The 23,448-nt window shown below is 46.7% G+C and overlaps 1 protein-coding gene across 1 annotated transcript in view; it reads right to left on the minus strand.

Moving 5' to 3' along the window:
• LOC122701328 (CREB binding protein) overlaps positions 1–23,206 on the minus strand; it is a 119,191-nt gene extending 95,985 nt beyond the window's left edge. The window contains exon 1 of the mRNA XM_043914145.1: positions 22,293–23,206. Within this exon, the coding sequence (XP_043770080.1) occupies positions 22,293–22,377 (85 nt within the window). The 5' untranslated portion in view covers positions 22,378–23,206. The remainder of the gene's footprint in view (positions 1–22,292) is intronic.
• Positions 23,207–23,448: the final 242 nt, after the last annotated feature.

Here is a 23,448-nt window from a genome sequence, read left to right on the forward strand (position 1 = left end):
CCCCAACATCTTCAGACTTCCTGTAACGAGAGAAAATGCACTCCTATCACTGAAGCCATTCCAGCTGCAGCCTACGGTAACTTGCAGCTGAAGGCATCTTGGTATCTTCCTCATGTCTACCGATGAAGTTCAAACTCCTTCACTCTCCTCTGCACCTGCCGGGGCACCCAACCTCCCAGCCACAATACCACAAGCCAGCCTCTGCATCAGCATGCTTTCTCCTCTGCAGGTACTTTCTCGGTCTAGAAAACCTCACGTCCAGCCCTCCTTCACATTAAACAGTGACTACGGAGACGACTCCTGCAAAACCAAGCAGTCCCTTTTCAACCTCCTGAGTTCACTACACATACAGGCCTCATAAGCCACCTTGAACACATAGTTCATCCTGCCTGACTGTGAGGGACTAGACACTCCTTGCACACACACTCTGCTTTGCAGGACCTCTGAGGGCAGCTGCAGATGGCATGAGCCTCACCTTTCCTCCCGAGTACTTCACTGTGTGCGCCCTAAGAACACCCTTCACACAAGCACACGACAGTTGACAAATTCAGGAAACTTAACACTGATATGGTACTTAATACTGATTGCCCTCACTCAAACCTGGCCAATTGTTCCCAAAATGTCCTTTATCATGTTTCTTTTTCCTGTTGCAAAACCCATTTCAGATAAAGAAGAAAAAAAACACTGTAAAACAAAAACAAAAAAACATTACAAGACCCCAACGCGTTTAGGTGTCATGTCTCTGTCTCCTCCTTGACTCCAGAAAGGGCCTCCAGGCTTCGTCTTTCGTAACTCTGAGATTTGTGAAGAGGGTAGGTCAGTTGTTCTGTAGAATGCCCCAAGTGGGGGTTGCTTCCTCAGGCTCAAGGACACTTAATCATGAAGCGACAACAGGACTCCTGGATACAGAAGACCGCAAAGAGAACCACTGACAGGGCTTCCCGCAGGCGACCACCAAGCTCCTGTGTTTCCACGTGGCTTTGGGGTTCCATTCCACAACTTCTATGCCATTGTGTCATCCTTAAGCTGGAGATTCACTAAGGTCTCCAGACACAAAGACCACATGAAATAAAGTAAAAATAAATGAGAACAACCCTCTAACATAACTAACATTTGTATTTGTTGCCTCCCATATGTACACACATTTTTACTGACCGCTCTTTCAGAAAAATCAAGTGTGTGTGTATGTTTAATGCAATGCTTCTTAATCTATGAACATGAAAATGAAACTCATTTAAACAAAGACAATGGAAGCCACTTATGACAGACACCAGATTCCCTTATCTGCCAGGAGGGGATGCAGTGTCAAGCACTAGAGACCAGAAGGAGGAAGCGAGCTACAAATACTGTACATTCGAAGTTTGGAATAGCCTGTGGATGCGCCTGACTGACTCTTCCAAGAGTCCCAAAGCACTTTTCCAGGAGAGAGCGGGCAGGCCAGGACAATGGCAGGTAAATTCAGAAGAACAGATAACCACAGCAAGGTCAACAACAGGGTCCCCAGTCCAGCGTGGGAAGTGGGAGTCAGAAATGGGAATGCAGAAAGAACACTTGCAGGCAGAGTACGGGAGTGCAAACCCTGGCTGAGGCAATCAGCCCCGCGTCCCTGGGCAAACAGCTTAATCTCTGCGTCTTAATTCCCTCAACTGTGAGACAGGGACAATGGTATCCCGGGGCTACGCGCTGAGAGCAGGAAAGGGGCGCTCTGCCACTGACACCAGTTATCTAAAGGCCATCCTGCACAGAAACTTTCTTACCTTTAACAGCTCACCCACGTGCTGCCTCTCTCAAACTGACGCATTTTCTTTTACGGTTTTATCTTGCCCTAGTCCCAGTGCAGCTGCACCTTCTATGTCTGCGCCTCGTTTCTGGTTTTGGTTTTTACTGGTCTGCCACACTGTGTCCACGGTGACCACTCTTTCTCACCCTGTTTCAGCACAAGCACGTCTCACAGCTGTCTGGGTGCAGGAAGGGTTGACTAACCCTGCTGCGTCCTCACCTACCCAGTCCAAACATGTGTGAACACACTAAGAGCCACATACATGATGTACAGTCTCTGTAACAGACAGAAGGGGGTGTGCAGCGCTTGTGGAAGGCATATCCACACTCACACCATCACACTTTCCTCACCATTACTCTCCCTGTTCTCTAGTTCAAAACAAACCATGACACAGGAGAGCGAAGCAGGAGAGCCGGGCTGTTGCAACACAACACAGCTGTGCTTTCCACACACCCAGTGTCCCCACATACAGGCTGGGCAAACACCAGTCTGAGTCATCGCAAGTTCCGAAAATTCAAGATTGAGCACCAACACTTCCAATCCCAGGAAGTTCCTGTCTCTCCACCACATCAGCAGGGGATGGGCCCAGGAGAGGGCAAAGCTGAGGCTGCAAGGGATTCAGGGTCACCCTCAGCAGATGAGCCCCGTCACACAGCCACAGCCGGGAACAGGAATTCTCACCCCCTCGGGACTTTTCAGCTGCACCAAGGAATTCAAGATAGAACATACACACGTTGGGGAGTCACCTCCAACTGGAGGAGGTGCCTCCTGCCTCGGTCAGCTCCCCGAGGAGTCACAAATGACTCTTCATTTGGGGCTGGAAGGCACTGGGAGAAGGAGGGGTGCGGGGCTGAACCTCTTCCCTCTCCGTCTCCGCCAGGTCCAGACTCCCCTGTGCCTCTTGTGCCTCTGAGCTAAGCTGACCCGGGGAAAGCAGCTGTGGGCGCTCAGGCTCCACCACGCCCCGCGAGGCTGCGGCGCCGGTGGCAGCAGCTCAGGAAGGAGAAAGTTGAGCACACCCTCCGCCTCGGAGCAGGACGGCTTCACCACGCAGGACCACGAGGGCCCTCTCCCCTCTGGACCACAGAGACCTCAGTCCAGGGACGGCCACGCCAAACACTGACCGCCCCCCCATGCTGCAAGACCCATTCTGATGCATTGCAACCAGAAGGCAGCATTTCACCTTAAGGAATGAACTACTCTGATAGAGACACTGGAAAAGGCTTTTCATTTTACAAATCAAATACCTGGCAGGTGACTGACCCAATCTTTCCAGCCAGTAACATCTGAAAAGTTTTGTTTGAAAGGAGTTGTTTCAAATGCATCAGCTAATTAAACAAACCATCTAGAAGATACTTCTTCCCTCAGGTTTTCTGAATTCTCCTCTTTCTGTCAATATATCTTATTTTCTTTGCATTGCATTTAGAGCCCCAGATCCTCCACGCTGGCAGAACTGATTTTTCTCTCAAAACGTGTACAAACCAGTTTATTACACTCTGTACTGGCTAGAAGTATGAACTCGTCCACAGTCTACAGACATAATGGGTGAATCTTAAAATTGTACTATCAACTTCTTGTTACAACTCATGAGGCTGTAAACGCCACAAACACAGGGATGAGGTCAGTGCCCAGTGCTCACCACCCCATGCTTAGCACAGAGGAGCCCTGGACAGCTAACTGCAAGCCAAATGAGAACACAGGCGGGAGAAGAGTGCCTAAGCTACAGGCGATACACAATATCAATGTTAACAAGTTACTTTGTCTAGGCCAAGAGGGCAAGCAGTAATTTTAACATTTATTACTGTTTTCCTAAAACAGAAACAAGGAGAACAAAATTTAACAATGAATTTTCTTGAAATGTTACATTATTTTGCTCATCCTCCTCTTCACACCTTCTTCCTGCTGCCTCTCTATCTTCCAGAAAACCAGCCAAGTCTATTTCCCTCTCTGGCTACATCTTGGCATCAATGACCCTCTACTGGTAATGCAAAGATTAAAAAGCATAATGGAGAAGGAGAGATGGCGGTATTGGAAATAAACTACCCAAGAGTTTACACGCTGCTTTGTGTAAGTGTTTCTCTACTTCTGAGCATGAAACTCCCCTCCCAAGGAAGGGTATATTCTCTTCCCCCCTTACCCCTATTTCTCGCTGCAGCCCTTTTGCCCCATGAAAAAGGTCTGCTTTCTTTAAAATCCTTTCAGAATTCTCTAGATTCTCTTCGGCATTATTAAATGCATCTCTTAAATCTTTCAAAAGCTGAGCATCTTTATTCATCAACCTTGGAAATTTTTACAAAGAGAATTTTAATTCCTGAGTCAAAACTGGATTAAAATAAATAAAGAAAAACCACCTTGATCCAAAAAGGGCAATGCTTCCTGAAAAAGCTCACATCTAAAGACGAGGAATCCACAGAGTGTTAGACATTTTCACAGGGTTTTCAGTCTTAGGTGATCTGGAGACCATTCCAGGCCTCGTCAGTGCATTTATGAACATACGGCTAATCAGACACCAACAACAGAGGGAGCAGAGTCTGGGGTGGTGAGGAAAGTACCCAGCCAGTCTCACTCAGGTCCATCTCCGTCACCTACTCCTGCCTTCCCCATGTGTGTTCCTTAGCTCTAACCTGGAAAGGAAAATTGTACCTGCCTCTAGGATCACTGAAGAAGGAATTAAGTCATACACTGTGTACACAGCACTTAGCCTGGCATGCAGTGAGGGCTCAGTAAATATTAGTCATTAGTATTACTGTCACTGCCCCATCTTCCGAACTTGCTATGAAGACTGAAAGATACCGCGCACCAAGGACCTGGCACCCTACACCTGGTACACAGTTCATGCCAGCAATCGTCTTTTCTGTATGGTAAAGCCCTAAAAATCTGACAATTCTACTCGATTTAATGCTCATATTGCTTTGAAAATTCTCAAAGATTCTGCAAATAAATAAAGGCACAACTTTCCAACAACGGAGAAATAAATTTTTTTTTAAAAATTTAAAGGAAAAGAAAAAGAGCACTCTTTTATTGGCATTTATGCCATTATAAATAAACTTCAGGCATTTAATCACATTCTTAAAAGACATCTAATCTAACCCCCCCGCCCTTTTTTGGTTACAATAACTATTAGGAAATAATTAAAAGCAAATTCTTTCTAAAATCGTCTATGATTCAGGCTTCAATATTTAATGCAAATACATAAATTAGTAAAAATAAGGTTTTACTTTATTCTGAACAGTGATTTTATATTGAACAACAACAACAACAAAAAAATGCCCTTCCTCAAGGTCACTATCTGCCCAAGAGCCAAAGTGGGCTCAGCCAGGCGATCCCCCTCCTCCCAGGCTTTCTTCAGTGAGAGTGAGTCCCTGCTCTCAGGCCTTCGTTCCAGGCAGGGATGGCCAGGTTCACCTGAGACTTGTATGAAAGGATTATAAGACAAGACTGAGTGGAAGATCTCTGTCACGCTGGACCCTAAATCAGGAGAGTCCTGGACTTGCAGCCAGCTTCCTACCTCATTTGATTCACTCAGAAGCCCCAGGGAAGGGGAAGTGCCATTTCCCAGACAGCTTAGGACAATTTACAGTTTCCTAAATGAGGTCTATGTGCTGCCTCCCTCAGCCCTGAGGGGAGGAGAAAAGCCTTCCTGGGACAAAGGTGGGAAAGAAGGTACTGTCAGAAGGCACGGCCACCATCAGACCAACCTTCAGCTCCCGCGACGGTGGCCGGATGCCTTGGCCTGTAGAAAGGGGCTCACTGTTCTCCACATCCCGGCAGAGAAGGGCAGTGCGGGCAGCCCAGGTGAAAGTCCGAGAGGAGGAGGATGTGGGGGCGCAGCGAGGATTCAGCCTCTGCAGAAGCAACCCCTAACCTCAGGTGCTGGGCCACCTCAGACTACTGGCCGCGCCGTACGTACAAGCAAGCCAGAGACGGGTCCCCTGGCCCAAATGCTGGGAGCTGCAGCTGGTAGGTAGCAGTCCCGTGTCTGGAGAAAGAACAGCCTTATTCTGAACTTAGAGGTGTCAGTGTACAACATATGGAAGTGTGTGTGGGCTAGGAGAGAAATGAATGCATTTAGTCTAAAAAGTACACCAACATCCAGACAATGGAATATTATTCAGTTCTTAAAAAAAAAATAAAGATGAGTTATCAGGCCATGAAAAGAAATGGAGGAACCTGAAAAGCACTTTACTAAATCAAAGAATACAATCTGAAAGACTACATACTACATGATTTCAACTACATGACATTCTGGAAAAGGCAAAACTACGGAGCTGCTGCTGCTGCTGCGTCGCTTCAGTCGTGTCCGACTCTGCGACCCCACAGATGGCAGCTCACCAGGCTCCGCCGTCCCTGGGATTCTCCAAGCAAGAACGCTGGAGTGGGTTGCCATTTCCTTCTCCAAAGGAGGCAGTAACAATAATCAATGATTGCCAAGAGTTTGCTTTTTTTGGTGGGGGGGATAAATTAGAAGGAACACAGGGGATCTGTTGTCGTTCAGTCGGTAAGTAACCCCACGGGCTGGAGCCTGTCAGGCTCCTCCGTTCATGGGAGCTCCTCTTGCATGGGATGTCCCCACCATTCCCTTCTCCTGGGGATCTTCCTGGCCCAGGGATTGAACCTGCATCTCCTGCACTGTGGGCAGATTCTTCACCATGAAACCACCAGGTAAGCCCAGGGGATTTTTAGGGCAGTGAAGAAAACGCTGCATGACACTCTAACGATGGATACATGCCATTGCACCTTCATCCAAACACATGGAATACACCAAGCCAAGAGTGAACCCTAAAGTAAACTATGGACTCGGGATAATTATGATGTATCGATGAGGTTCATCAATCATACCAAGCGTACACTCTGGTGGGGGATGCTGATGATGGGAAGATTATGCATGGGTAGGGGGAGGGAGCATACGTGGGAAATCTCTGTACAACCTTTCCCTCAATTTTGCTCTGAACCTGAAAGTGTGCTAAAAAATTGTCTTAAAGGGGAAAAAAAAGGGTATGCCATAAAATTACAGATAAATCACAAACGACTGAGAGGTACAAAATGATACAGAATCACAAGCTGAAGAATAACTTGAGGATTTATCAGCTATATTAATAACATGCACAAAATACCCAGTGATGTCTATGCTGGGTTTAAGTGTGCTGCTTTTAAAGCTTTAAGGCTCCACCAACATACAAACTCTTGGAGGACAATTTGATGATACGATCAAAATTACAAATGCACGTTCCTTTCCATCATTAATTCCACTTTGAGGAATCTGTTCTACAGAGACACAAGTAGCTGAGGAGAGCTATTCATTATGGCCCTGATGAAACTGGAAAGCTGACCATCCACCAGTGGGGAGCAGACTGAACCAACCACAGCTCCTCTCACACAGCGGGACCCAAGCAACTGCAGAGAGAGTGCGGAAGCTCTCCATGTGCCGCTGCGTGCAGGCAGGCAACCGCGTGGACGGGACACGGCTCCCGGCAAGAGGACACGGGCAGGATGGGGGCAAAGGGGCTGCAAACACGCTCTCTGCTCGAAGAAATCACCCCGGGGGAAAGCACCGAGGGGACTGGGGGAGGGCTCACTTGACAGAGCTGTGTCCTCTGGTTTCTGAACAGTGTGAGTGAACTACCCATTTAATTAAAGAGACTGATGTTTTTAGGCAGCCCCTGGGGTGTCCAGACCCAGGCGATTAGCTTCAGCCCAGGTGATAACACCTGGAACACTTCCGGATGCTCCCGGTTCCACTTGGAAGTGTTTACAGTTTGAGGATGAAATCAGAAATGGGTTCGATATTATTTTAAAATATTTTTAGTATTCAAATGAGTTTGAAAGGCAGGAAAATAAAAAGTACTTTAAAGAAGGACTTTTCAAAAATACTATCTTTTCCCTAAAGAAACGTGATTATCTACATATAATGTTTTGCACCCAACGCAGTAGTAAAATACATGTTGCTCACGCTGGGAAAGGTGACATTCTTTCAGTGTACTTGAAGAAACATTAGTTGGCTGTCAGGTCTTGCAGCTTCAAGCACACCAATGAAGATACCGCTAACAGAAGGATTCTGCTAAAATCAGCGCTTGTGACAAAGGAGGTGATGACTGGACATCACACTAAAACACAGTCATATTTCCCATCTTTGGACGACACCTCTAAGTTAGTGTACACTCCTGCTACAGAGTATGTAGCAGTAATGTAAACTTAGTTTATGTAGTAGCATGTAGTAGTAATGTAAACTTAGTTTACATTCCTGCTACAGATCTAAAGGTTTTACAAGAGGGATTAACCGGTTACAAGAGGGAATTCCAGTTCTCCCCATTTCACAGATTCTTCTAACCACAAATATTACAGATGTTTTGCTGAGGGTTTGACTTACTTTTAAACTAGCTTTTCATTTTAAAAACAATAAATTTATGCTTTAAAATTTTTAAAAAAAAAGCTTTTTGGAAAAATATACAGTGAAAATGGAGGACTCCCACTCCTAAGAAAAACAATTTCCAGGAATTTCCTTCTGAAACTATTCTATGCACACGTTAGTGTATCTTTCTACCCCTAAAAAGGGTCTAATTATCATTTCTGTTCTCCATCCTATTTAACAGTTCTGAAATTTATCTTCCATCTTAAATACCCATCAATTTCCCTCCCCAGATGTGTGATGGCAAAGAGCTCAGCTATTCCTCTTCTGAAGGACATTTGTGTCACCGTTAAGGTTCTACAATATCTAGATTAACTGACTAAATTAACAGAAACGTCTGGAGTGAATATGAATATTCACAGAAGTCCTACCAAGCCACAGACTGATTTTTACTTTATCTACTTGGTGCAGAAGTAGGTTGTGTTAAGCTGCAGGTATCTGTATGTCAACTAGTAAGGTGGTTAATAAAAACCACAAGTTTAAAGAATCTTTTCCAGAAACTAGGAAAAAACCATAAAACAGAACTTTGGTGTCAACCAGGGTCACGTGATGTTCAACATGATGATAGCAACAAAGCCTCTAATGCCCTTTGAGATGAAATTAATTTTTAAAATTTTGATTCTTCATAAAGTGTAGTACAAATACAAAAATCATTCTGTTGTTTAAGTACAGTGCCAAAACATTTTAACATTAAAAAAAAAAAGGGGGGGATTTTTAGAATGATGCCTGCTCTTCAATTATTAATACTTCTAACAGCTCTGAGATATTCACCAGCCTGAAACGCACCTAGATTGGCTAAACATACCTGTGTGTCTCCTTAGGAAGAAGGAGTAAGCAGAGAAAGCTTGCGATTACATACACAGTGTATCTCCTGCATGACATACAAGAAACACCGGTTGCCTATGGGGAGGGAACTGGTGATTCTGGAAAAAGGAAGACTTTTCACTAAACAGCCTTTTGTACTTTTTGGAACTCTATGAATATGTCACCCAGTCGAAAGAATTAAAAAGAAAAAATTTAACAAAAACCTCCTGTGTGTACAAAAATTTCCTAATACCTTAAACAAGAACACTACAGTTGACCCTTGAACAAGGGCTTGAACTGCACAGGCCCACTTAACACACAGATTTTTTTCCAGTAGTAAAGACTACATTACTACACAGTGGTTGGTTGAATCTGAGGATGCAGAACCATGGATAAGGAGGAACCACGTTAGGGAGACACAGTGAAGGAACTGGTACACAGAGGGCAAGTTTTATATGGATTTTTGACTGCAGGGAGGGTTGGTACCCCAACGCCCCGCACTGTTCAAGGGTCAACTGTAGTTCTGATTCTTAGGTTGTTGTTCATATGATCTTTTTCCTGCTCCCACAAATACAGTTTGGGGAGTGAGAAGGCAACTGTCAGCTCTCACTGCACATATGAACTTGGATGGAAAATACACCTGGAAAAAGATGATCCAGCCTCCTGGAGAACAAGTCACAGTCACTTCCGCCAATCACCCTGAATGTGATGGGTTTCTAAAACTCTGAATTACTTTTTAAGCCCTACGTGGACAGTCTGGATTCCCTGGGCCGGCACTGCAGGCTCCCCACGAGGTGACCTTGCCTTCAGGGGCCCAACCTGACTCCCCCAAGAGTCTGTCCCACAACAGGCTCCAGCGCCCCTCCTCTAAGGAGTCTCGCTGACCAGCCAGCCAGGAGTACCTGGCTCCTTCCCATCAAGACGCTGCTTTCAGTCTGCAGTTCAGACAAGCACTGGTAGGGCTGCTGGACTGCCTGACCACACCACTACCCTCTGAGGTCCAAGAGGACGGGGCCACACTGACATAACCACAGCCAAGCAGTGTCCACACATAACAAGCACACATAGATAATGTGCATTATATAAGCATTTTGATATTTGTTGAATAAAAGAATAAAGAGGGAGTTGAGACTGGAGCCCAGGCCCACCAGGGTGGAACGACACTAGCAGTCTCCCCCTCTCAGAGGCAAGACCACACTGCCTCTAAGTGGCAATTTACTGAATGTAAAACAAAAACAAAACTGGCTCTTGCAAAAACTTTACTTGCGCAGAAGTGTATACCTCCAGACCACCACACTTGCTATTTATGCTGCTCCCTATACCTGGAATAGTACCTCTCCTGTCTTATTCATCCTCAGCTCTCCGTCATCTCCTCCAGAAGGCCTATCAGGACCCTTCCGAACAGCCTCTGTCCTATGCCCCAGTCGGGGCCTCCTTTTCAAGGTACTCAGTCACCGCTGACAGAGCTGCCTTCCACGAAGGCAGACCCTGGACCTGCCGTGTCTCCTAGATTTCCAGGGCTGACATCACACTAGAATACTTTCTACATGAGTGAAAAATCTTGAATCTAAACCAAAGTGTATTTTTAAAAATGTTTTCCATCTTTAAAAGTTGGTCCCTTTAGAGGGACTTGGCCTTCAGGCCTATATCTTAAAGAACACTCTAGGCAAATGAGGTAAGTAAATCTGCCTGCCAATGCAGGAGATTCGGGGTTGATCACTGGGTCGGGAAGATCCCCTGGAGAAGGAGATGGCAAACCCTCCAGTATTCCTGCCTGGAAAATTCCATGGACAGAGGAGCCCATGGGCTACAGTCCATGGGGTCGCAAAAGAGTTGGATACAACTTTGCAACTAAACAACAACAAACATTACTTTGGGCTGTGCTGTCTGACACAGCAGCCAATAGATACACGTGGCTATTAACATCTACATTAATTACAATTAAAGAAAAATAAAAATGTAGTTCCTGAGTCACACTAACAGTTTAAGCACTCACTAGCCACAAGAGTCTAGTGGACCCAGTCCTTGGAGTGTGGATCTAGAAGATGGCCAGCATCAGTCAAAGTTCAACTGGACTTACTACCACGAGAACTCTACAGAGTTTCAAACAAAGGAAATGTCCAAAACCACTCTTACTGTTGAGAAGGAACCAGTTTTTCCTTCAACTTTCAGACTGAAAAAGTCATCACTGTGAGCTAAAACAATGAGTTAATCTTTCAATATGATTTTCTCAAAGATTTTTAAAAGACAAGTTCAACTCTGGGTGGGTTCTGCTCTTCAAACAAAAAACAATCCAAATAGCAGTAGAGGCACAACCAAAATGACACAATCTATCAATGCTTTATGTCTCTTTTGTTACTTTCAATAAAAATTACAACTAAATAAAATGTAAAAAAGATTTAATGAAAACACTAACACAAATAAGGGAGAAAAATTCTTTGTCCACCATGGGGCAATTTTTACTAGCAAAACCCATAAACTGCCGTACCTAAAATATCTAGGTGTCTCAGAGTTTGTAAAAACCCACCTACCAATGCAGGACACTCAGGTTCAATCCCTGGGGTGGGAAGATCCCCTGGAGGAGGAAATAGTAATCATCTCTAGTATTCTTGCCTGGGAAATCCCATGGACAGAGGAGCCTGGTGCGCTACAGTCCATGGGGTCACACAGAGTCAGACACAACTTGGCAACTAAACACCACCACCAACAAAAATCTAGAGTGGAAAATATAGTAAACACCACGGAAGTCACTTCCTATTATGGAATCTGCAGGAATAGAAAACCCCACAAAACAGCAAGGAGCTGAATCCACCCCTTTCAACATCAGTGGTTGCTGAATCAAAGAGGAAATTAAATTTCACTGATACTTCTTTCAGCCAATCGGCCTGACTAAACTGGAGAGTGACTCGAAGGACATTTTCTCCCCTAACTCTGTTCTCTAAAACAGAAAGACCATTTGTATAGCTTCTCTGTGCTCACTTTCTTTCCCCCCCAAGTCCTAACATAAGTCAAGTCCCTGTTCTGAAACAATACTACAAAAACAGTTCCATTTAGACTTCAATTTTCCAATAAAGAACAATTTTAAACTACAAACACAGACTGAGTGAAGTGTGTCACACACGCACCCACGTCCAGGGACTCCAACCTCAGCCCTGCTGGCAGGAACTGAGGCCGCGCTGGCCCTGGTGCTCTACAGGAACCGGCAGCGGTGGCGTCTTCCATGTGCTCAGCGAGGACGTCCACGGACCTGGTTCTGGGTCAGACCCCTCACCTGCATCAGCCTGTCCTCACTAGCCCAGGAGGAAGATGAATCTAGTTACTTTCCCATACAATGATACAATAGTAAGAGCCACTGCAACTGGCTAAATGACAGGAACCACAGGAACTCTTGTGTGTGTGTGTGTGTGTGTGTGTGTGTGTGTGTGTGTGTCTGTCTGTCTGTCTGTCTGTCTCTCTCTCTCTCTCTCTCTCTGTGTGCACTCACTCATGTCTGACTCTGCAACCCCATGGACTGGACTGTAGTCAGTCAAGCTCCTCTGTCCATGGGATTTTTCCAGGCAAGAATTCTGGAGTGGGTTGCCATTTCCTAGTCCAGAGGATTTTCCTGACCCAGGGATCGAACCCATGTCTCTTTCATCTTCTGCACTGGCAAGTGGATTCTCTACCACTGCATGATTTGGGAAGTCCACAGGAGCCCAATATGCAAAGCTAATCAAACTGAGAACAAATGCAAAATTTTAGGGGGAAAGTCTCCCTTTTAAACATGAGATCCATCCTCCCCAACCAAGTTCTAATGTAGAGTCACTGGTCCAAGTCACAGAGCTGAAGAGCTGCATGCTGAGGTGCAGTGTCCACTGAGAGGAGGCCACGCTCCTTCCTCACTACCACACTGCCTGCCTCCCAGTATAAAAAGCTCTGACATTTCCTTCAACTCTGAGTCATGGTTAGAAGGTTCTACTTTTAATCAAGTGACAAACACTCAAAATATTTTAATCCAAAGGAACTGGGTCAAACTCAGTTCAGTTCAGTTCAGTCGCTCAGTCGTGTCCAACTCTTTGCGACCCCATGGATTGCAGCACACCAGGCTTCCCTGTCCATCACCAACAGGGCTTGCTCAAAGTCATGTCCATCGAGTCGGCGATGCCATCCAACCATCTCATCCTGTCGTCCCCTTCTCCTCCCACCTTCAATCTTTCCCAGCATCAGGGTCTTTTCCAGTGAGTCAGTTCTTTGCATCAGGTGGTCAAAGAATTGGAGCTTCAGCATCAGTCCTTCCAATGAATATTCAGGACTGATTTCCTTTAGGATTGACTGGCTTGATCACCTTGCAGTCCAAGGGACTTTCAGAGTCTTCAACACCACAGTTCAAAAGCATCAATTCTTCAGCACTCAGCTTTCTTTATGGCCCAAATCTCACATCCATACATGACTACTGGAAAAACCATAGCTTTGACAAGATGGACCTTTGTTGGCAAAGTAATGTCTCTGCTTTTTAATATGCTGTCTAGAATGGTCATAGCTTTTCTTCCAAGGAGCAAGTATCTTTTAATTTCATGGGTGCAGTCACCATTTGCAGTGATTTTGGAGCCCAAGAAAAGAAAGTCTCTGACTGTTTCCATCGTTTCCCCATCTGTTTACCATGAAGTGATGGGACTGGATGCCATGATTTTAGTTTTTGGAATGGTGAATTTTAAGCCAGCCTTTTCACTCTCCTCTTTCACTTTCATCAAGAAGTTCTTCAGTTCCTCTTCACTTTCTGCCATAAGGGTGGTGTCATCTGCATATCTGAGGTTACTGATGTTTCTCCCAGCAATCTTGATTCCAGCTTCTGCTTCATCCAGCCCGGCATTTCACATAATGTACTCTGCATATAAGTTAAATAAGCAGGGTGACAATATACAGCCTTGATGTACTCCTTTTCCAACTTAGAACCAGTCCATTGTTCCATGTCTGGTTCTAACTGTTGCTTCTTGACCTGCATACAGGTTTCTCAGGAGGCAGTTCAGGTGGTCTGTTATTCCCATCTCTTTAAGAATTTTCCACAGTTTGTTGCGATCCACAAATTCAAAGGCTGTGGCATAATCAAAGCAGAAGTAGATGTTTTTCTGGAACTATCTTGCTTTTTCTATGAGCCAAAGGATGTTTTGATCTCTGGTTCCTCTGCCTTTTCTAAATCCAGCTTGAACATCTGGAAGTTCTCGGAGGTTCACATACTGTTGAAGCCTAGCTTGGAGAATTTTGAGCATTACTTTGCTAGCATGAGATGAGTGCAATTGTGTGGTAGCTTGAACATTCTTTGGCATTGCCTTTCTTTGGGACTGGAATGAAAACTGACCTTTTCTAGTCCTGTGGCCACTGCTGGGTTTTCCAATTTGCTGATATACTGAGTGCAGCACTTTAACAGCATCATCTTTTAGGACTGAAATAGTTCAGCTGGAATTCCATCACCTCCACTAGCTTTGTTCATAGTGACGCTTCAAGTCAAGACCCACCTGACTTCAGATTCCTATCTGGCTCTAGGTGAGTGATCATACCATCGTGATTATCTGGGTCATTAAGATCTTTGTATAGTTCTCCTGTGCACCCTTGCCACCTCTTCTTAACATCTTCCGCTTCTGTTAGGGCCATACCATTTCTGTCCTTTATTGTGCCCATCTTTGCATGAAATGTTCTCTTGGTATCTCTAATTTTCTTGAAGAGATCTCTAGTCTTTCCCATTCTACTGTTTTCCTCTGGCTCAGACCATGAACTCCTTATTGCAAAACTCAGACTTAAGTTGAAGAAAGCAGGGAAAACCAGTAGACCATTCCGGTATGACCTAAATCAAATCCCTTACAATTATACAGTAGAAATTACAAATAGATTCAAGGGATTAGATCTGATAGAGTTAATGAAGAACTATAGACAGAGGTTCGTGACATTATACAGGATGCAGTAATCAAGACCATCCCCAAGAAAAAGAAATGCAAAAAGGCAAAACGGCTGTCTGAAGAGGCCTTACAAATAGCTGAGACAAGAAGAGAAGCTAAAGGCAAAGGAGAAAAGGAAAGATAGACTCATCCGAATGCAGAGTTCCAAGAATAGCAAGGAGAGATAAGAAAGCCTTCCTCAGAGATCAATGCAAAGAAATAGGGGTCAGACTCATATAGCCCATAATTGTCAAAGCAAACCCCAATTATTTGATATATTTCTATAGTTCCTCAGTGTTATCACGCAGTTTGTTGATAAATCCACCAAAATCCACCTTATTCAAATATGGCCCAAGCCTCACTCTACAGGCTATTATAAAGAATACTAGCTTATTTTTCTTGTGATTTCACTGGGTATTCTACCTATGAAATTAAAACATGTCCAGGTGGTACAGTTTTGATTTTTTAAAAATTCAAAATATTTGGGGGCAGTGCAAAAGGAAGCTTTTGAACTATAAATAGATTTTACTTCACAACAGAATTGTACAACCCTGTTAAACAGCTACAACTATTAAGAAACACCTACTACATAAAGTAAGGCACAGGGGTATTAGAAAGACTGGCAAATTAAGAGACTGTCAAACAGCAGAAGACGGGACATCTAGAAATAGGAAAGACAGATTTAACCAAGCGAAAATTTCTTCAGCATTAGATTTTACTATTCTTAGCGATAGTTCAACTAAACATTCTTTTGATTAATGGAAATGAAACACGGGGGAAAATGTCACATGGGATGATATCCAAGTCTTTCTAAGGGTAAGGTTTTAAAAGACAGGAATTTGACTTTTAGACATAGAGCTCAAAAATAGCCTTAATCCCCAAATTTAGAACAAGAAAACACCCTAAAGGCAGATTTTTATAAATCAGCAGCAGTCATGCTGTGTATTGTCTAAGAACACAGAAAAAAAGCCACTTTTGCTTACTTCTTTGGCTTTCCTAAAGAACCGCCCCCCACCCAAATCTCTGATTCACAACTCTTCAAGTCAAAGCTCGAGCTGGGCATCCCTTGCACATGGCTCTTCCCCAGCACTCCTGTCGGCAATCACAGACCCACAGAGTGTCAAACATGCCAGCGTCCCCAACACGCACTGGTGCAGGCGCAGACACCCTGCATCGATGCCTTGCTGTGACATGACAACTCCCGAAAGCTAAGCCTAGACTGGATGGGGAAAGTGGGGCACCCCTGACTCCCTGCCCCCCAGTTTGTGCAGGAGCTGTGGACACCACTCCAGATCCCGAGAGACCCCCAGGTATGGGACAGTCTTCTGATGAGGGACGTGCCACCAGGGGAAGGGCTCAGGGGACACTGACCACACGTGCTGAAAATCAAGAGGGCTGGCCAGGAGCGTGAGGGCATCTGAGAGACCAGCCAGACAACCTGAAAGGACTTAGGTGCAAGCCATGGGCCAAGATCACACCCACAGAGATGAAATTCTCTGAGTAGCCAGAGCGCTTTTCCCAGCACACACAAAGTGCAGAAAACCAGCAGGCTTCCTGGGGCGCGGGCATCAAAGAAAAGAACACCAAGGGCCTGCCTCCGGTGCCACCCCCACCTGGACACCCAGCCCTGGGCTTCTGCACATGGGGCATCCAGTAAAAAGGTGAATAAAGGAAGCTTCCTTCAAGTGTCCTTTCTGAGTTGTGCATTTGGGCACCTAATTGCATTTTACATTCTTTTCTCCAGTTCTGTTTCTTAGCCTTCTCTTAGTCAACACAGTTCTAAGCTACTTGAAGGCATCACCCGATCCTCTGTACACTTCTGGCATAAGGGGCACCTCAGACAGAAGTGTGATACACACAGTAAATAAACAGATTCACACGCTGGCTGCCTAAACAGTCCGTGACATATGCTTCAAAATTAGTAAGAATTTTCAGAACATACCACACTGCTTAAGTTTCTGCAATTTTAAAATTTCATGGCCATCGTGTTCCTATTGAAGAAATAGTTGAAAATGGAGGCAAAAAAATCAATTAGTGCTGATGGAAGAATTCCTGGCTATACGCTGAATGTGCTCCACTACAACAGACTTGCCCACTGGTGGTGTCTGTGTGGACGCGTGCATGGGGCTGCTACTGCTTCCAGAACCACAAGCAAACGTGGCTACAAAGTGCACCCACTCCCCCCTCATCCGGACAGCGCTGGCACCGGGCACCTCTCACACGTCATCTCACCCAGCCCCTGGGGACGGGAATGCTCGTTCTACTCCACACCTGAGGAAACTGAAGATCCTCAGAGCACCAGTCCCACATCCCCTCCGGGTCACTAACTGCAGCCTCAAGGCCAAACCCCCGGCTGCCGGTTTCTGAAAGCAGAGGTTTACTAGTTCCCTGGCATATCCGTGGACATACCACCCAGAGCCACTTTCACGTTGAAGTGGCACCACTGAGTGAGCAGCTGTGGCAGAGACCGCGTGGCCTGCGGAACCAAAATTCTGTCCTCTGACCCTCTACAGAAAAGGTCTGTGACCCACGCATTTGGGAATGATGCTGCAGCCCCTCCAAGACTCACAGCCCAGAGCACAGGAAGGCTGGGGAGAGTCTGCAGTCAAAGAGCCTCAGCCATGCCCAATTTCTCCTGAGCACAAATCTGCTCTTGAGCAACACTTCCTTACGTGTCCCTGGAATATACCAAAGAGCTGGTCTGAATGAGATAAAGAGGTGCTGTCCTGACTAAGGATACACCAACAACTAACCTGGCTGAAAGCAAGCCTCTTCCTCATCTTGAACAGCTCACAGTAAGGAACATTTCATCTTAACAAGGGAAGGAAGGCATGTTTTAGCAAAATCATTTTTAACTATTCTGTCTTCAAACACATTAAGTGAAAACACAAAGTCGGCACTTACATAGCCCCAAGTAATCACATACTTTGTCACACAACTACAATGGCACAAGTCAGAAGTTGTAAAAACACAGGCTAACAATGCAAGCATTAACTTCCGACTATAGGATTAAGCCTAAGTCCCTTTACAAGTCATTCTCAACCATGTTAAAGAACCACACAATGAAATTCAAGCGTTAAGCAGGGATGATTCCCAATCTTTTGCTTCACCGTGACAACTCCCCTGGTGGGATTCATACTTACCCCCACCCCAAGCAACTTCAAACATGGCCACTGTCCTCATCCCTCTCAGTTATCCAAGAATCCCTACTTTTCTACCAAGTAAAAGCTAAGCAAAGTCATGAAAAGCCCTAGCCCTAGAAGGCTCTGCAAAAACTCACAGCTCCTATTTAGCTGGAATGTAGTAAAGAGATGAAATAACCTGAGACCGGTCTTCAATTATCCACTGCAATAAACAGGTGAGACTGTGTACACCCTGGATGACATCCTGCAGCGCCAGAACAGAGCGGAGGCGGAGCCCCTGCCCCCAGAGGGGAACATACTCTTGCTTGCCCACCCCCAACCCCACCCCACATCCCCGTAAAGCTGCTGACAAACTTTCCCCACTTGCTGGAGTTATGCTACTGAAACTTGCTAAGTATGTAGTCTCCTGAGTTCACGATTCAAGTAAATTCCATGTTTCTGGATGCAGATTCATAAGATGAATACACACACTTACTTTAAAGATCTAGGTTAGGTTCTGGCTTTCACCCTTTGCATTACTTTCAGTAGATCACCTCTCTCAAGTCTGATTTCTCACCTGGAATTGGCAGAAACAGTATTTTCTCTTCCCACCTGACAGGATGCTGTTGAGGATCAAACTGAAGTAATGGGGAGAAAAGAACGCTTGAGATGTAAAACTAAAAGGTCATCATTTTGCTGTAAAAGGCATTTTGGTTGGTAATGGTATTTACACCAAGTATCTTTAAATACAGTTTCCTATTGCATTTAAAGGGATTCACAGTATACAATGTAACCACAACTGCTTAGGGACATTTACTCAAGTAGGAAATGGCAACTCACTACAGTATTCTTGCCTAGAGGATCCCATGGACAGAGGAGCCTGGCAGGCTACAGTCCATGGGGTCACAAAGTCATACATGATTGAGCAACTAACACACACTAGCAACACGTATAAAGCACGAGATGAAATATACCTATATTCAACTTTCAGAAGGCAGTCCTACAAAACTTTTATAGTAGATTTGTTGAATGTATATTTGGCCTCAATAAAGCTGACCAAAAAACAAAAGAAAAAAAAAACACCTTTTCTGCTTGCCTAGGTATTTATTTCTTCCACACTGTTAAATCATGAATCCCTGCTGCTGAAAGACAGTAATACGCTCTTTTAACTTGGAAATATTAAACACAAAAATTTCCAAAACACACAACAAACTATTTACTGGTAACACAAAGTCCCACTGTTCATAAAGGGTGCCAAGTAAATGAAGATGACAATTGTGAGAAAACGTCTATGTCCTCAACGCAAAACAAGAAAAGGCTACTTCAACAATATCAGATGCCATCAAATTCGGTGCCGCTCCAGAAGAAAGGCTAGGTGTGGGTAAAAAGCCCTGCTTTCCCTTCCTCCCCTTGCTACCTTTTGGGGCATCTTTCCTATCTCAGCATTACCTCCACATGCTCTCTCAGAATCACCCCTGACCTCCCCAGCCTGCGCTGACCTCTCCCACCTGTCACTGGTGGCAATGGCACTGGTCAGAAATCCCACCTTACCCTACTGGACCCTGCGCACATCCATGCTCCCCTGGCTGGACTGCAAGCGCCCTGCAGGCAGCATACTAGCTGGTCAGCTCCCCAGCATCAGGTGTACTATGCCCGGGGCCCACGGCCTACCCACCCGACTCAGCTAAAGAACAGGATGGCTCCGCAGGCCAGTCCCCAGAGACATGCACTGGATCATGACCGTCCAAGTCCCTCCTGCTTCTCAGGCCACCAAAGCCACCTCCTGCTCCGCCTAACCCTTCAGCTCTTTCCGTTCGGAGCGCCCCTCCCTCAAATTTTATCACGTGAGCAGGGAACACACCTTGCTCTGCCTGGCCGAACTTTATCCCAGACACAAACTTTACCACAAACACACATCCCCTCACTAAAATAAGGCTGAGTCTCGCAGAATGTTATTGCCAGGTCTCTCCCTGCTTTTCCATCTATTCAAATGCTTCCACTCTGTGTGTGTAATGTAATTCCTTTAGTCCTTTATTTGCTTTAATATATGTCCTTAAAATCTCTGTTTTACACTAGCAATTAGGGGAGACAAAGTTACACATGTTCAATGGTGATCCCTTCCAAGGCCCCCACACTAACGGACCATTTCACAACAATGTGACGGTGACGAATATGCAACCAAGAACCCAACATAAATATAATGGTGAATTTATTCTTTGGATTATTTAAACAGAGCCATTAAAAACTGATTTTTTTGTTCCACATTTACAAAAGAGCCCCCGTGCCTTACAAGGGTCAAAACTAGAAAGGAAGGGGAAAAAAGTGGTCAAGAGTAGAAAAATCCTTTTTGATAAAACTCTGTTGTGATTAGCAGCACATTAAGTATCTAACCATCCAGCAACAGAACTGCCCCCAAGGCCAATCCATTGTGCACCATCCTGGAAACAGCTGAAAGTATATAGTGCAACAAGCCTTTCTGTTAAAGTGTCATGTTACTAATTTGTCCCTCTTTATAATCTAAATCTAAACTAACCTCATTTAACAATAGCAAAGCTGCAAAGCCATTCAAAAGTTACCAGTTTCAGAGGACAAGCTTCAAGGCCGAACTTGTCTGGTATGATCTACATTTCATATGTTTAAAGATTTTTCACTCAAACATGTCAAGATTAATGAAGCAAATGAGATCTATTCTGCAGTAAAATCATAGTATTTTCATGGAGTGAAATCAGAGCATTTAACTCTTGGCTGTTTCCACATCTCTCACTTCAGATAAGCCGATTTTACAAAATTAACATCAAACTCAATTCTTTATCAGCTTTTAAATAGAGTATTATTAGTGACTTACATATCACCAGACTTACTCATTCCTCTCCACTACTTAACAAATTTATTTCAACCAGACAAGAATCTCATGACTGATTTGTTTTTCGTTTTTGATTGTTTCTCTCACTTCCACATTAAATAATAGTCTAGGAATTGTATTAAAACTGCAGCCACAAAATTCAAGTTTTGTTTCAACAGGAGAAAGAGATTTTTACACCACTAGTAGGAAAACGCTAGTGGTCAGTCAAAGAAATATTTGCACAAGCTGAACAGCTGTGTCTACTGCAAATCTGAAGGCACTGCTGCAGCAATATAATTCAATTTGGACCCATTCATTATAAACTGATTTTCAGATGCTGCTACTGCAAGACCGTAGTGGAGAAATGTAAGTAGCGCTGGGAATCAAATCATGGGCAGCAGAGCACAAGTTTGTGTTTTACTGCAAAGGAGAGCTCTGAAAGAGGAAACACAACTAGTACATAACGCTACCGTAAACCAGCCCAGAAGAACCCAGAATCATTAAACCAATAGAAAACTAAAATACTTCTCTTGGGTAACTGATATGAGTCCCGAAGAAAGTCTCCAGACAAGCAGTTTAAAAGATTTATTCAATACTCTGATAAAAATTGTAATTGAAAAAATGGTAATTCCTACATTCCTGAACATAATTTATATATGTGTGTATATATATGTACGCTGTAAGAACACAAGCTCCCCTGGAGACTGCAGCCCAGATGAATCTGCTCTTTAACTTTCTTCCGAAGTGATAGACGTGAAATTAACACTCCACAGCAACTTTTATGACATCTTGCTAAGAAGTTCTGGGTTGTGAAAAATGGAATGGCTTAGGTGACCAGCGACAAGAGTTTTCAAAATAGCACTAAGCATTTTCCCAAGAAGCACATTCCAAGAAACTTATAAGTTGTAACTCACGGGCTGGCTGCTGTTAGGAAAGTAAGTCCTCTGGTCGCAGCCTTGTGAATATGTTACCGATTCAGAAAACACTTCGGGATTCCTTTCGGCTGCACTATTTCCTTCTCTCACTAGCCAGCGTAACCTCCGCTGTCATCCCTCCTGCTAGCCACGCTTGTGTGGACGGACACACGGCGGCAGTGGGAGGCAGACGGAATCACCACGCACAATACACACGCTCCACTTTACTTTTCCTCCCTGGAAGTACCACTCGGTCTCCCGGCGAGAAGGGCTCCCCAACTCCGGGCGATCCAAGCGCACCGGGCATGTGCCGCCCCACTCGGGCCCCATGACAATCTTCCGACAAACTTCCCCCCTCGGTGGCTGGGGTCCAGGGGAAGGGGCTGCGCGGGCCTTCGCTTCGCGGGCCCCGCACAGCCCGCCGCCGAACTGGGGTCTCCCGGGGGCACTCACCTCCGGATGGGGCTGACAAGCAACCCCCGGGGCCCCGGCCCCCCGCCAGGCCCCCTTCTCACCTGTGCTGTCATTCGCCGAGAAGCCGGGCGAGCTGAGTTTGGCTCGTTTGGGGTTGGGCGGTCCGTCCAGCAAGTTCTCGGCCATTTTCACCTGCTCGCGAAAACAGCCCCGAGCACGGGAGGCCGGGTCTGCGAGGGCTCCGGGGCTGGGGTCGGCGCCGGCCCCGGCCGGCTGAGAGGGGAGAGGAGCGAGCGCGAGCCGCGAGCGAGCGCCGAGGGAGAGGGAGGGCGCAGGGCCGGGTGGGGGAGGCGGCGGCCAAATCTCAGCCACAGCAACAGCGCCCCGCAGCGCTCACCGCCCGCCCCCGGCCGCCGCCGCCGCCGCCGCCGCCGGCCGCGGCCCCCTCATCCCCTGCCCGCCTCCCGAGCGCGACACTCCGCGGCGGGGGCGCCCCGGCGGCCCGGCGGCCCCCCCGGGCCCGGCTGGCAGCGACAGCGCCCGGCCGGGCGGCTCAGGCAGTCCCCGGGAACATGGTGCCGCCGCCGCGCCGCCGCCTCGCTCCCCCCCCCCCCCCCGCGCCCCACTTAATTAATTCGCTCGCGGCCCGACTACCGGGGGGCTCCGGGCTCCGCTCCCCGCCCGCGGCCCGCCGCCGCCGCCGTAAGGAAAAACAATGCGCGAAGCGGGGCCGCCGCCGCCGCCGCCGCGGCCCCCCCCACCCCCCGTTCCGCCGCCGCCGCCGCCGCCGCCGCTGCCGCCGCCGCCGCCGCCGCCGCCGCGGCTCCGGGAGGCCGAGCCGAGAGGCGAGCGGGGCCGCCGGAGCGGGCGCCGAGGGCCGGGCGGAGCGGGCCGGCCGGGCGGAGCGGGGTGCGCGGGCGGTTGTGGGGCCCGGGACCGGCGGGGCCGAGTAGATCGCGCTCGAAGCCCCGGTCGGGTCCGCGACAAGATGGCGGCTGTTGATTCCTCAATTAAAAAAAAAAGAAAGTTTTTTTTCTTCTCTTTCCAGAGCCTGAACGGGGAGGGGGAGGGGGCGGGGCACGCCGGTGCGTCACCCCCCCGCGGCGTCACTACGCACGGCCCCCGCCCCGCCCCCTCCACCTGCGCCGGCCGCGGCGGAAAGAGCCGAGCGCGCTCGGACGGAAAGGGCCGAAGGCGCGGCTGTCGTGCGTCGTGCCGCCGGGCGGCGGAGCGGCGGGGCCGCTGGGCTGCCGGGCG

This window comes from Cervus elaphus, chromosome 10 (genome assembly GCF_910594005.1).
Source record: "Cervus elaphus chromosome 10, mCerEla1.1, whole genome shotgun sequence".
NCBI classification, from domain to species: Eukaryota; Metazoa; Chordata; class Mammalia; order Artiodactyla; family Cervidae; genus Cervus; species Cervus elaphus.